General features: G+C 43.0%; 1 protein-coding gene across 1 annotated transcript in view; it reads right to left on the bottom strand.

The window, feature by feature from the left end:
- Positions 1–994: 994 nt before the first annotated feature.
- The window catches only part of LOC129394987 (protein fem-1 homolog A-like), a 28,748-nt gene continuing 14,772 nt past the window's right edge, over positions 995–14,970 (bottom strand). Inside the window, 3 exon segments of the mRNA XM_063601465.1 lie at positions 995–3,450; positions 3,453–5,142; positions 5,144–5,295. Coding sequence (XP_063457535.1) covers positions 3,188–3,450; positions 3,453–5,142; positions 5,144–5,295 — 2,105 coding nt within the window. The 3' untranslated portion in view covers positions 995–3,187.

The following is a 14,970-nucleotide window of genomic DNA, read 5'->3' as shown; positions in this document are numbered from 1 at the left end:
ATACCAATGATAATTTGTCTTGTGGTCCTAAGATGTTAATCAGAGCCGCTTATAATAGACAGCCTCTGAAACTGTCTTCTCTCCCCAGTAGCCCCAGGTGGTCTACCCTGGATCCTGATGACATTAGGTTGGGGGGTTGTAAGTGCAGTCACTTTGTTGCCAGGTCCACTTTCTTTCCAGAACCTCTGAATCAAATGTCAGCCTGTTTTCATTGTTCCCTACCTGATTAGCTGGAGCTGGATATACCGAAGGAATGAAAGTTTTCTGAGCTGACTGCACTGATAAACCTAGAAGGAGACCATAGTGATAAATGCTTCATAATTTTCAGAAGTCAGCATTAACTGTTGAGTAGCAGAGTGGACTTAAATTTGTGTTTTCAGTGGAAATGATCACCGTGATGTCCTTACTGCCTCCTAACTCATGAAAGGAACAACTGGCTGGCCCCTGGAACTCCTTGCATGACTGGTGATTGCCCATGGACTTCTAAAACACTCTTTACTCTGAGATGTGAATGTTGCCCACGGCCTTCAGCTGGTGGATGATATCTGGGCCTGAGATGACAGTATCAGGTATTTCTGAAGACATCCTGGGGAAATGTGGGAATTGCCATGGTGCCTCTGAGCTTACCTCTAGAACAGACACTTTGATAAGTGCTTTTGCTTCTTTCTCTGAATTCTAAATCAGCCCTAGAATGCTGGATGATAATTCTGAAACAAGCCCTACCCAGTCGATTTTCCTGAAGTTTCATGAGGATTCTGAAAAGTGGTGACAGGTGTTGGACTAAAATAAGGGAGGAAGGCCGAGGTGAGGAGAGCACTCAGAGACAGTGGGTGGACAGACGTCATCCAGAGACTTGCAGAAAATAGGACCAAAGCCATGGCCCCCGACAGGAGTGGCAATCCTAAGTGCAGTTTTAGTTGCCCTTTTGAGATAATGAAAGTACAAAATCAGTCACTTAATCTCTTTTAACATCAGTTTATTAATCTGCAAAACATTGACATGCTACCTCACAGCATTCTTCACATATAATAAGAAACAGCGTGTTAAAATACTAAACAAAGTTTAAGAAGTGATGCAAATATACTGTTAGGGTAGATTGTAGATTATAGTTCTATCACTTATCTCTTATTTTCTGAGAAGCTCTTATGAACATTGATTTAATTATTTCTTTTTCCTCTTTATTTATGAGCATACATGTCTTATTCAAGATTTAAAATATCACTTGGAAATTAACAAGGGGTTTCACAAATATAGTCGTATTCCTTATTTGTTCACAATATTTTGTCCCAAAATGTTGCTTTTAAAGAAATAAAAGAACTACTTCTAAAATTGTGGTAGATTCAAGGCCGACTATAAACAAATGCTCACCAGCCAACAGAAGAAATCTATCCTGTAATATGAGTGACTTTCCCAGTGTACCATGATAGTTCCTTAAAGCTGTTATGAATTATTCCATAAACCTGTATTTAGAGACTTTTTTTTGAATATCTTTTTAATGACTTAAACACCAGCACGGAGACTCGCGACGTAAACAGCCTCATTTCTCTGCTCTGTGCTTTGGGAGGGACAGGGACGCCATTTCCCTCCTTGGCTGAGATAAAACCTGTCTTGTAAATTAATAAATAATTTCCTAACACGGCAAAAAAAAAAAAGAAAAAAAAAATCCAAACGAGACCTAGCTTCCATCCAGGGACGGGATGTTTCTGGACATCCCCGGTTGCTGCTCCTCCTAAGGGCCTGGCTGTGGCTACCGCAGGGAGGATGTAGTGAGAATGGCTTCCCTTCTGCTGTTTGCTGCTGTCTACACCGGCCAAGAACCTGCTCCCATCTGCCCGGGCTGATGGAGTCTCACTCTTGAGAAAAATCTTGCTGGGGCAGGTTCTCTGGCAGCCCCAGCACCTTACCCTGAGTCATGGGAACTTGAGACTTTGTCCAAACATTGGCTGGAAGGCTGGTCTTGGCACTCAACGTCTTAGCTAGTGGATTTATCACATTAAGACTGTACCTGGGCCTTTTTCATGATGACTTGGGTCCCAATCCTTGGAGCAGCTGAAAAAAGAGCTAGCGCCACCTGTGGATGCACCCACAATGAAATCAGAGGCCACGTGAGGTTTGCAAGGTGGAGTGGCCTGTAGTTTTAACTCGGGCACTATGGCAATGCAGACCCAAACCAATTGTGCCAGTTCTTGCTGGGTGGCAAAGTGTTGTCAGGCTTTGTGGTCACTCCTGATTTCTGTTTGGAAGCACAGTTCTCTTTCTAATGAGAATGGAAAATTGGAAAGGCCTGTAAAATTGGAAAGCCTGTAAAAGGCCGTAGAGTGGAGACGTATAAAAATGTACAGTCACCCATGTTTTAGGGGTCAAAACCATGGACTTTTATCTCGCTCACCAACTTCCTCACACATACAGCTCACTCCCTGTGGCCTCAGCCATCTCAGGCACTACAAAATCCTCACTGCTTGAAATTCACTTACGGAGTCCAACAAACAACTTTCTTTAAAAAAAAAAAAAAGGCAGTAAAATCTCAGAATTCCTGTGCAATGCTTGCAACCTGCCCACTTATTAAATAAACAGAACACCAAACTAACCAAAAGCTATGCAAGTGGCAGGCTTCCCTGAGCAGAGCCCTGCCAGTCTGCCAGGGACTATGGTGGCACAGGAGCAGGTCGTGATCATGCTGGAAGAAATGAGAGGTGGTTTCATTCCCTGACTTTCAAACTCTCATCTCGGGAGCCCCCAGTCCTAACACTGTATTGAGCAGCTGGAGTTACCTGGCCATGTAAAAGGACAAGGGAAGGCAGACCATCCTCAACTTCTTCCTGTGTTTCTAGCAGGGAAGGAACGCAATGGCTTCAGTCCCTCCGCCTCTAGGTAACAAGGCAAAGGCCTCCGTAACCCAGGCAGACAGGATGTGGGGAAGGTCTTGTGTCTTTTCCTAACTCAGAATTTCTGAGTCAGTGGGCTCCCGGAGAAAGACTGTCCTCTTAGCATGTGACCCTGAAGGCTTCTAGCACCAAAGGCTCGCTAACACCTCAGACCCTGTCTTCAGGTAAAGGGGATGGGAGGCAGAACCCTTCTCCTGATTGGTGCCTGAAGGAGGCAAGAACGAGCATCTGCTATACCCCAGCCTGATTTCCCCGTCTCAGCAGGAGAGGGGAGAGCTGAGGGTGCAGATGTTCTGGGCAGGTCAGTGCAGTTCGATGAATGCCTCCAGATCTTCCGGGATGAAGCCCTTGTAAGGGATCTTGTTCTTATCCAGGGCCCGGGCCGCAAGGCACTGCAGGGTCACGTAGTTGAAGGGCTGCATGGTACCCCTGGCCAGCAGCTTCTCTTCCAGCAGCTCGTAGGCCGTCTTCTTGAAGGCGTTGGTGGCGTCCATGTGGGCCCCTGCTTCAATCAGGGCATTCACGATGGCCGGGCAGTTGTTCTGGGCTGCTATGTGTAGCGGGTGTTGTTGTCAAAATCCCTGCTGTCCCGGTCGGCCCCGCAGTCGAACAGCACTTTGACCACGTGCAACGAGGGGAATCTGCCCACGGGGTAGCGGCCCACGTTTGTGGTGTCCTTGTCCACAGCCATGTGCAGAGGCGTGAAGCCGTTCTTGCCCCTGGGTGCGCACTTGAGCAGGCGGTAGATGGTCTGGTGCTTCAGGTGCTCCTGGCTGGGGGTGCACTCCACTTTCTCCAGCAGGTAGAGCAGGTGGAGGATGATGGCCAGCGCCTTGTTGAGCTGGGCCGAGTCTGTAGGCTCCCTGAGCAGCTGCAGGGCCCATTCCACTTCCCAGACCCCTTTGGTGAAGACCCCCATGAGGTCTGCAAAGCCGATCTGGGTGCCCAGGCTGCCTTTGGCAGCCCGGTCCTGCAGCACGTAGGAGAAGAGTTCGGCGAAGCAGAGGAAGCTGCTGGCGGTCATGGGGCTCAGAGGCTCCAGGTTGCTCTGTTGCATGTCCAGGGCGTACTTCCACAAGCGGATGTAGCACTCGATATTCCCCGAGTCGGCGTACACGGTGCCCCTGTAACGGATACAATAGGAAGTGTCGGGGTGCGAGGGACTGAGGATGCGCTCCCGGATCAACAAGGCCTGCATACGCATCTCATCGGGGTGGGTGATCAGCGCCTCCAGCTCCTCGGTGGTGTTGACCTCCCTGGAATAGTCATAGGCCAGGACCAGCTGTGGGGGCTCCAGTTTGGGCAGGTACTCACCCCCCTGGTGACGCAGCTCCATGGCCCACCTCCAGTGTTTAAGGGCCCCAAGCAGATCTCGTTTCTTATCCACATACTTAGATCCCAGCAATTCCAAGGCTTCCACGGCAGCTTCCCGGCTGGTGGGACAGCAGCTTTGATAAGATTCCCCGTTCAGTACCTCAGGGGAGAAGATGCAGCACTGAGCCCCCTGAGGCTGCGCACACCCCTGGCTGGTGGAGGAGCCTTCTTGGGGCAGCCCAAGCTGAGCCTCTACCCCTGTGACCTGCTCCTGGCGGGGCTGCTCCTGGATGAGGTACTCCACGATGTTGGTGTGGCCCGTCACGCTGGCCAGGAGCAACGGGGTCATGCCGTAGCTATCACGTTCCATGCTGGCCTTGCACCCCAGCAGCAGCTGCAGGATCTCCAGGCTGCTGGTCTCGGCACAGTTGTGCAGGGCCGTGTTGCCCTTGTCGCTGCGCCAGTTCACCTGGGCGCCCTGCTCCAGCAGGTAGCGGGCGATCTCACGGTGGCCCTTGCAGCACGAGATCATGAGGCACGTGTGGCCGTGCCGGTTGGCCACCTCCAGGTTGGCCTGGTGCTCGCCGACCAGGTAGCGCACCACCTCCAGGAGGCCCTCGAAGCAGGCGGCGCGGAGGGGCGTGGAGTTGGTGCGCGTGGTGCGGTTCACCGAGGCCCCGCGGCGCAGCAGGCTCCGCACCACGTCCAGGTGGCCGGCCGGCGCCCACAGCGGCGGCGCACCCTCCATGGTCTCGCCATCGAAGTGCACCGAGCCACCGGCCTCCACGCTCGCGCCGCACGGGTCCACCAGGTACTCCACCACGTCCAGGTGGCCGTAGCAGGCGGCGATGAGCAGCGGCGTCCCCCCTCCGGCCACCTAGCCAGTCAGCTCGTCCAGTTCCTCCCGGCTCCGGCCGCTGAGCAGCTTCTGGAGCAGCTGCCCCCTTGCCGTCACGGGCGGCGTTGTACACGGCGGTGCGGAGGTCTTTGGTTCGGGCCTCCGCCAGGCCATGAGCCGGCCGCAGGGGGACGGGGAGACAGAGGATCAGAGCCCAGACAGGCGGGAGCCAACCTTCACCGTCTCCCTCGCCGCCATCTTAGGGTGTCCTAGAGACTTTTAAATATACAGATTATTGACCTGAGAAACCATTTCGTCTCCAAAGGAACATTTGCAGGCTGTCATGCAAATCTGCACTTGAGCAACTTTCACATTATGATCTTAGTGAATTCTTGACCAGACGGACTTGAACAGCTGCCACCCATGCTTGGGAAGTCACTTTACTTGAGAAAAGAAAATAGCTCATTTGTTGGCAATTCTTTCCTGAAAGTACATAAGGGCAATTTTCTACATTGTGAACTAGTATCAGAGCAACATTTTCCCTGAAAGACCATAGCTCATTATACTATTTAGGAACAAACAAACAAAAATATATACAAACATTTTTTGGGGAGTTTTATAATTTGTGCCCAGAAGGGACAAGTTTCTTTTCAGATTAAGTTTTAAAAAATGTTCCTTTATTCGAGCTGACATGGAGGTTGTAACTGAGAAAAACCTCCCTCTGAAATTAGAATGCCTTACATTTGTATAACATTTTATACTTTTCAAAGTGCTTTCAGGCACATTATTTTATCTGATCTTCAAAACAGCTCAGTGAGGCAGGTAAAGTGGGTGTTTTTATTCCTTACTGTTTAGATAAGGAAATAGGTTCAGACTACAGATATTATCTGAGTATCTACTAACTTCATTGTATTGTGCTAGGTGTCATAGAGGATAAAATAACATGTATTCCTAAAAGAAGAATCTTGGTTTTAGATAAGACATAACAACACAAAGCTAAATAATACATAAATGTACAATATGGTCAAAAGATGACAAAAGACAATGTATGGTCAAAGTATTAGAAGCACAAGCAAACTGTGTTCTCAGATTAAGGGAGACTTCTTAAAGAAGGTGCTACTCGAATATATATGCCTGGAAGGAGGTTTGGAATTTGTGGAATATTTACTCTTTGGCATCAAAATCACTTTCTCATATAACCTTAGAATATAAGAGATTTTGGCATTCATCTAGTTTGTTCTGATACTCGATGTTGGCACTCCCTATGGCCCCCTAAGCAAAGATGTTGGAATAGCTATGAGTCTTAACAATTCTATCTATATGCAGCTTCAATCTCCATTTCTATAATTCTACCCTTTGTTGACCAGAGTAAAACAAGACTAATCTATTTTCTCTTTCTGTGGAAAGCCTTTACTATGTCTGTAGTCAGCATGATAGCTTGATCTGCCTTTAGTCTTTTCTTCTTTTCATTAATCTTAAAGCTTCTGGAGATACAGTCATTATTTTACTGCTGAGCCCCTATTTTATTTATCCAAATTATCTATAACTTTGGCCATCCCAAATTGATACACTATTGTAGATATGCAGATTTGAATGAGGCTCTAAAAACTATTGTTATCTTTTTAATTCACTGCCAGCATGTCTGTTAATACTGCTAGTTGTGAACATTTCTCAATATAAAGTAACTTTTGTGTAAAAGTTGCATAATTAATATGCCTGGAATGAGTTATGAATGTCTTCCTAAAGAACAAAGGCCACCTTCATTGTGATGGCTTTTTTCTTTTTCTTTTGTATTTTTGTTAAGCATTCATAATCTGTGCATGCCTGCACAGATGATACTTGCTTAAGGAACTAACACCAAAGCTCTAATATAGTAATAATCTTTGATATTTTGTTTCTCATCTTTATTACTGGGAAAGTAAAAATTAATCACTCATGTAAATTAATAGTCCAATACTGACCTCTGGTATGTAATGATGAAATTGCTTACCGGATGAACTAGTGGATGCTTGGGAAGAGTTTTATGTTTTAATATAAGAACATCTTTCTCCAAGCAAAGAAGCTTCCTAGGCTATAATTACAAATGTGGAAATTGGGAAACATAAAACTAACTAACTGAATGTAAAGAATGTATCTATGGTAGTTTATAGTAGTGGGTAAGTAAAAAAGGAAAAGAGAGAACAACTGACACTAGAACTGCCCCATTCAAAAACTCTTTTTACAATTCGGCCATCTTTTAAGAAACTAAACACAGTGAGTTGAGAATGAATGATGTACCCTCTCTCACTTGACTATATTTGAATTGGACTTAAAAAAAAGAGGCTGTTTTGAATTTCTGTGAGTCATCTCCTCAGGTGGTAGATGTGTTTTCATTGCCTGCCACTCCCCAAAGTGCCTCTCCATTTACTTCAGACACAAGGTCCCAAAGTCATAATTTTCTAGTCTTATTTGCTCTTCTTTATGATCTTGTAATTTTCTAAAGCCATACCATATGCCTGCTTTATAATTCAAAGGCCTAATATTTGTTAGGCTGGTTCTTGATTCAGGTTTCTCATTCTCCTTCCTATTTTCAGTATGTGTCCTTCCCTCACACTCCATGCTCAAGCCAAATTATCTATCTAGCATTTCCCCCATTGGCACCTTCTGAGCAGAGGTACTGCAGAGTGCACAGATAGGGCTGGAATGAGTCAGTCACTTTGCAGACAGAGGTGTAAGCCATGCAGGTTTAGGCCTCTACTGCCACCAGCGACCCTATTGCTGGCCTAATCCCTCCTGTAGCTGTGCTCATAGAACCTTAGAAATTCATTACCTGTTGAGGGAGTATCGCTGGGCCAGTCGTCAATGAATCCCGATTCCAATTTAATCCTGGCGCTGCCCCTGACTTGTTATGAGACTTTCTGCAATTCAGTTCAACTCCTAGGCTATGAGATTTCTATTTTCTATTCTGTAACAAAGGGTGACTAGATTAGATGATTTCTGACATCCTTTGTAGTACTCCAATTCTACAACTCTATACATGTGGATTCAGGAGGCTAGCTCAAACCCTGGGTTCTTCACTTCTTGCAATGCTCTCTCAATTCCCTTCTTCTCCCATCCTCTAGTTTGTCCAGATGTTACTGTATTTGTGTACTTCCTATGTATACTAAACCATTATATGGACTACACTCTACTGTATCTATTTGTCTATCTTTTTTCCTTCATTCAACTGAGATATGGTCGGCTGTTACTAGGTATCAATGGAGTGAATGAGAAAAGACTGCATATCTTGTCTTTATCCTGCAGGTCTGTCTCTGCCACATATTTCTGAGGAGATCCCGGGCCTGGGAAACTTTGGAGTCAAAATTGACCTTTTATCCTGGTTCTATAAACCAGATCACATGCAAGAATGTTGCCTCTTAAAAATTCTCAAAAGTGATGAATAGCTATAGTCCATGCTAAAGGAAAATGGAGAACACCAGGTTGTTAGTGAGAGCTGAATCACTCTGAGTTATGGAGTAACAAGTTTTATTAGGCTGGTGCAAAAGTAATTTGTGGCTTTTGACATTAATTTTAATGGCTAAAAGTGCAATTACTTTTGCTCCAACCGATAGTTCCCAGAGTCAGGTAGACTAGGAAGTGGCATTCAGAAAGCAGAGACTGGGAAGGTGGAGAAGAGTTAGTGAAATGATTTGAGTTTGGAGACAATGGGGTGAAGGCCCAAGGAAAGTTCCACACTCTTGGGTTGGCCATAGGAAAGCATTAAAACTCAGAATTTAATTTGACTAAATTTGTTTGCCAATTCAACTCTCAATTTCTAATTTTCAGTAAACTTTTATATCCTCACAAATGCTTTACATGGGTAGGTTTTTGTGGAAAACAATAAAGGCAATGAACATTCTATCTGGATCAATGGTTCTTGATCTTCAGGATGCTTTAGAATCACTTGGGGGAACTTTTGAAATCTGGATGCTGATGTCAGACTCCTGAGTGATTACAACAGAATCTCTGCAGGTGGCACCCAGGAATCGGTATATCTTAAAAGATCCCAGGTGAATCCAATATGCAGCTTGCTTTGGAATGAGTTATTGTGAAACAATAGACTACAGTGATCAACGTGAACTAATCTGAGAGACTCCTCGGCAATCATGTCTCCTTTGTTCTTTAATCAGTTCTATTTCATCTTATTGGAAACAACTATTTTAATTTTGTAAGCCTCCACTTTTCTCAAAACTTCCAACTCCAATGCCATGTATACTCTCAACTAATGACTTGCCTTCTACCTTTCGGAGATAATTGGAGCTTAACATGAAAAATTTCTTCATTTCTTGTCACCAAATCTGTAAATGTGTTTTTTCTGAATTATGTTTCACTAGTGCCTTTCTATCAATATTTGACCATCCAAAGTCATCCATCTCTAGAAAGTAACAATACAGAAATATAGGCCGTGTGTTTGTTGGAAATAAAATAACACTAACAAAGACCTCTCTGAACCAACATAGAAAAGAGAACACAGTTTATTACTACATGAACATGGTCAGATTTCTATGCACGTAGGTACTACAAAAGTGACTAAAATGTCTAGGCAGACTTTCACATAATTTATTTAGCAAAGCAGAAGTAAGAATAACTTCTCATCTCCTCAAGAGACAAAGGGCTACATCCTAAGATAGTCCTCTTGTGAAAAACTCCCAAGTAAGTTTTGGAGGCATTTGTTTACAATTCCAAGGGTCAGAAAGTCCCCATTCTTCCACTGCAAAATCAAAAGCATAAACCTGTTATTTGGACCTATTAAGATTTCAAGGAAATACTCTAAGGAAGACAGGATGGAGAAATAGTGACCTCCAACCTCAAAAAAGTCATCATTTTACCCTTATGGTGTGCTTTGCTTGGTATATGCATATGTATTTCGTAGCTTTGTGAAGTGAAAGAATCTAGAAGAAATGACACCCTAGTAGAACACCTAGCCTCTAGACCTTTGTATCCAAACACTATTTCTCCATGAAAGAAACCCGTGCTCTTTGGGGAAATGATTAATTTTTAGAATAGGGAAAAATGGTTAATTCCTCCATCTACAGAGGAAGGCTGCCTCATTTGGATTGAAGCCACAACTGAGTAAGGGCTTCAATGCATGTAGGTGACCCACGTGGGGTGTCAGAATCAAAACAAGGTGAGGGAGCATCCAGACAGAAGTATTATCCATCACCTGGTGTCTAAACCCCTCAGGCTAGTGGGAAGAGAACACCCATGTAAGGCAGTGGCACAGAATGGGATAAAAAGGATTTGCATGTAGAAGAGTCAGGTCACTGTGGGATTTTCTGGTGTAAATAGACTGAAAGGGGCATCTGTATAGGAGGGCTCCAAGGTGCCAGGTACCAAAGCCAAAGAACAGGAGAAGGAGTCCACACAGAAGTGGTGGCAGAACCCAAGCAAGATGAAAAAGGCACCACCGCAGTGATACAGCAAGGTTGGAGTGTCAGAGCCTCACTGAGCAGAGTGGGGTGAGCACCCATGTGGGTTTAACCCAGGAAGGATGAGAAGAGTGTCTATGTGAAATGGATGATAATCTAGGGAGTAGATCAGAGCCCAGGGATGGCATCCAAGAATGATGGTGGCCAAGCACGAGGTGTTGGAGTCAGAGTAGAGTGAAGAAGGTAACTACACACGGGGGTAGCTTAATGTAGAGTGCCAGGGTCTTGAATGGGGTCTGAGGATTAGACAGTAACAGGGTGTTAGTGGGAATACAACCAATGCTGACAGTTGTGTTGTGAACATGTAGGAGAAACTTGTTTGTAAGGAATAAACCCCAAAATATTTGGTGGTAATTGGAAATCAGGTCAGTAACTTATTCTCTAATGGTTCAAGAAATTTCTTTTTGTATTTTACTTGAAAATTTTGTCTAAAGCTCAATATATAAATATATATACTTTTATGAACTGGCAAATAGCAAATTCATTCTTAGGTGTATTCTCAATAGAAATGTATACATACTGAAAAGCTTCCTGTTTGGATGTTTGAAAGGAACCACCACATTCCATAGAACATATTTACATGGGGCTTTTATTTAAAGGCAAAGGATATGGTGCAGCAAGTGAAAGAGAGTGCGGGCATGGACTGGGAGTCTGAAAGACATCCCATGTTGAAAGCTACCCAGGGCTCCAAGTATTCATAGACACAGAGTGTGCATTCTGTCTCCAGTGTCAACCACCAAGATTCTGTGCTAGGAATCATGCTTTCAGGAGGGCTTCGAGGAGAAATTCTCCACAAGCCTTTTATGTCTCCTTGTCCATGTAATCAAGCTAGGTTTGTCAAACCAATTAGGCCAGTTGTAACCCATCAGTGAAAAACTGACCCTGTAGGTTACCAGGAGGCATTTCCTGACTTTAAATCATACATGATAAATGTCATTGCAGTTATCTTCACCAAGAGTAAAAAATCCAGATATCCAGGTTAAAAGACAAAGCTTTTTCTGTTCAGCTATAAATCTGCACATATTTTTACTAAAAAAGAATATTTAAAGCATCGTATTCATAACAATAACAGAAGCCAACCCAAATATATCTATTAAGAGAAGAAATAGCAAATAAATTGTGATCTATTTCTACATGGAATACTATGGAACAATGAATAAATATGCATTATTGTTACATAAAATAACATAGATCAGTATGGCAAATAATGTACTGATAGTCCCTTTATATAAAGTTCAACACCCAGGCAAAACCAATCTCTTGTGTGAGAAATTAGGATATCAGTTGCCTTTGGGGTATTAAAAAAGAGGAATGGGCCAGGCACAGTAACTCATGCCTGTAATCCCAGCACTTTAGGAGGCTGAGGTGGGCAAACTGCTTGAGGCCAGGAGTTCAAGGCCAGCCTGGCCAACATGGCAAAACCCTGTCTCTACTAAAATTACAAAAATTAGCTGGGCATGGTGGTGAGTGCCTGTAATCCTAGCTACTTGGGAGGCTGAGGCATGAGAATTGCTTGAACCCAGGGTGTAGAGGTTGCAGTGAGCTGAGATCATGCAACTGCACTCCAGCCTGAGCAACAGAATGAGACTCTGTCTCAAATTAAAAAAAGAGTAAGGATTGATAGTGAATATAAAACGAGGTGAGAGTTGCTGGTTATGTTTTATTTCCTCTCTTAGCTGATAGTTAAATGGCTGTGTCAACAATGTAAAAATTCATCAAGCTTAAAATTTGTTCTTAGATGTGCATATGCAATATTTCAATAAAAGTGATTTTAAAATATTTTATATAGGGTTGCACACATACACACACACATGTGCACACACATACTCGACATTTGTAACTGCTTTTGGAGTCTTCTCAACAAACCCCTTTAACTTAACACTGAGTGGGTAGTGACATTACAGCATGTGTTTATTCTCTAACTTTTAAAGTTTTCTTCTATTATTTCTGTGAGTATTTGTTTTCATTTTTCATCTTTTATCTCTTGGTGACTCATTTAGATGGATATCACAACTTATGAATTCAAATTCCATTTCACTTAATGTTTCCCTCATATTTTTCATCTTTTTATATATTTTTAAATTTATTTTATGAAAATAGCTGAGGTTGATCCTCAAATTCAATTTGAAGGCAAAGGATGTTCATGCATAAAGTACTAGGCAGTTACTTTTAAAAATGAGACAGATTTCAGTCTTGTACCTGTGCTATAATATAAAAAAAATCACATTATCTTTTTTTTATTTTTTATTTTTTGAGACAGAGTCTCGCTCTGTCACCAGGCTGGAGTGCAGCAGCACGATCTCAGCTCACTTCAACCTCTGCCTCCAGGGTTCAAGTGATTCCCCTGCCTCAGCCTCCCAAGTACCTGGGACTACAGGCACACACCACCATGCCCAGCTAGTTTTTTGTATTTTAGTAGAGATGGGGTTTCACCATGTTGGCCATGGTGGTCTTGATCTCCTGACCTTGTGATCCACCTGCCTTGGCCTCCCAAAGTGCTAGGATTACAGGTGTGAGCCACTGCACCTGGCCCATACTTTTAAATTAAAAAATAGTACAATTTATGTAGTACAAGACCTTTAAAATATCTCTCCGTGTGTATGTGGTCTGTGTGTCTTAAAAATGAGTGCAGGCAAGTGTATTTCTAGAAACATACTTTATTAGTTGGGTGCATTGGGTTGCAGGTAACAGAAAACATTCTTATAGTGACTTAAGCAATAAAGTCATCCAATTTTTCTACATAGCAAGACCTCCGGAAATGGAGACTAACAGATTTCCTGCAGCAGCTCAACAATGTCAATCACCCAACTTCTTTCTGTTCTGCCACCACAGCACATTCCATTTTCATTCTATGTAATTCCTCATAGCTATAAGATCACACACAACTAACACAACTTAAATAATTATGTCTTTAAACAATAAAAACCAAAGAAAGAAAAAATTTCATATATTTGGCCATCATTTTCATTAGAGGTCAAAATCCTACTAATAAGCTCCCTCCTTTGGCATTCTTCCTAAATACATTGTATTACCTGGAAACAGGACAAATATTCATCTCTAAATCAATCACAAGCAAAGGAATTACATTAACATTTGTATTAGTTTGCTTTTGCTCCAATAATGCTTAAGAAACTTGACAAGAAGTTACTCACCGATAACAGCAAGCATTTACTCCTTGCTCATGAATTTTGCGAATTGGTTGCAGCAGTTCTACCTTAGACTACAGATGAGAGTCAGGTGTGCTCCAGGTGTCTCTCATTCCTGGACCCATGTTGAAGGACACAGACTACTTAGGGCATTTGATTTTTTAATGCTTTATATATATTGATTTTTATAATGCTTTATGAACAAGAGTTGAAGAGGAGAAGCTTCTTTAAAGTTCTGCTTAGTTACTTCTATTACTATTAACCTACCCAAATTCTATTGGGTAGAGCAGTCACATAGCCAAGCCCAAAGTCAGTGATACAGGGAAATATTCTCTTTCCTCATTAAAAAAAGGTAAGGATGGGGAGGGAACAAGAATCATCTTTTTTAATTATTTTTTTCTGAGACAGAGTCTCGCTCTGTCAATCCAGGCTGGAGTGCAGTGGCACAATCTTGGCTCACTGCATTCTTCGCCTTCTGGGTTCAAGTGATTCTCACACCTCAGGCTCCCAAGTAGCTGGGATTACAGGTGTGCACCAGCATACCCAGCTAATTTTTTGTATTTTTAGTAGAGAGGGGTTTTGCCATGTTGCCCAGGCCAGTATCGAACTCCTGAGCTCTGGCAATCTGCCCACCTCAGTTTCCTGAAGTGCTAGGATTACAGGTGTGAGACACTGCACCTGGCCAGAGAACAAAGAATTATGAATACACAATACAATCTACCACAATATTCATGGCCTAGACCAACCATGGCTCATCCTCTCAGATTGAGAAAGGAATCCATTGTCTGTGAACTTGTTGCAACAATACAAACATAAACAATCTATGGTCATTGTAAACAAGAAATAAGGAATTGTGGCTATTGAGTAGACAACAGTTCAATGTTGACTTCTCACTATTTAAACAAATTAGACTTTTTTTCTAATTGAGAAAACACACAAACTTGAAGAAACGACTCCAATATTGATGAAAATAGCAGTGATTTATTTATTAACTAAATATTTGAATTCAACAATTTAGAAAGAGAGTTTTTAATCTTCCACAAACAATTCTACCTTATTTTTAAAAGGCTGCAATTTATATATATGGGACATTCATGTCACAGTATATCAGACAACTCTCTGACACCTTGGGTGCCCAGTTTTCTTTCAGGCAGGACATCAATATTTATCCTCTTTTAATTCTGGCCCATCCACTGGCACAGACTGGTCCCTTATGTTATTATCATGAGCTAGTGATACAGGAAGAGAAGCATTGCTGATCTGTGAAACTGGACAATACATTTAATCTGTCTTGGTATTTAAACCACAGTAGGCACCATGTTTAATTGGGTTTATGAAAT

This window comes from Pan paniscus, chromosome 22 (assembly GCF_029289425.2).
Source record: "Pan paniscus chromosome 22, NHGRI_mPanPan1-v2.0_pri, whole genome shotgun sequence".
NCBI lineage: Eukaryota > Metazoa > Chordata > Mammalia > Primates > Hominidae > Pan > Pan paniscus.
Note: the sequence above shows the minus strand (reverse complement) of the source record. Positions and strands in the feature narration are given on the sequence as shown.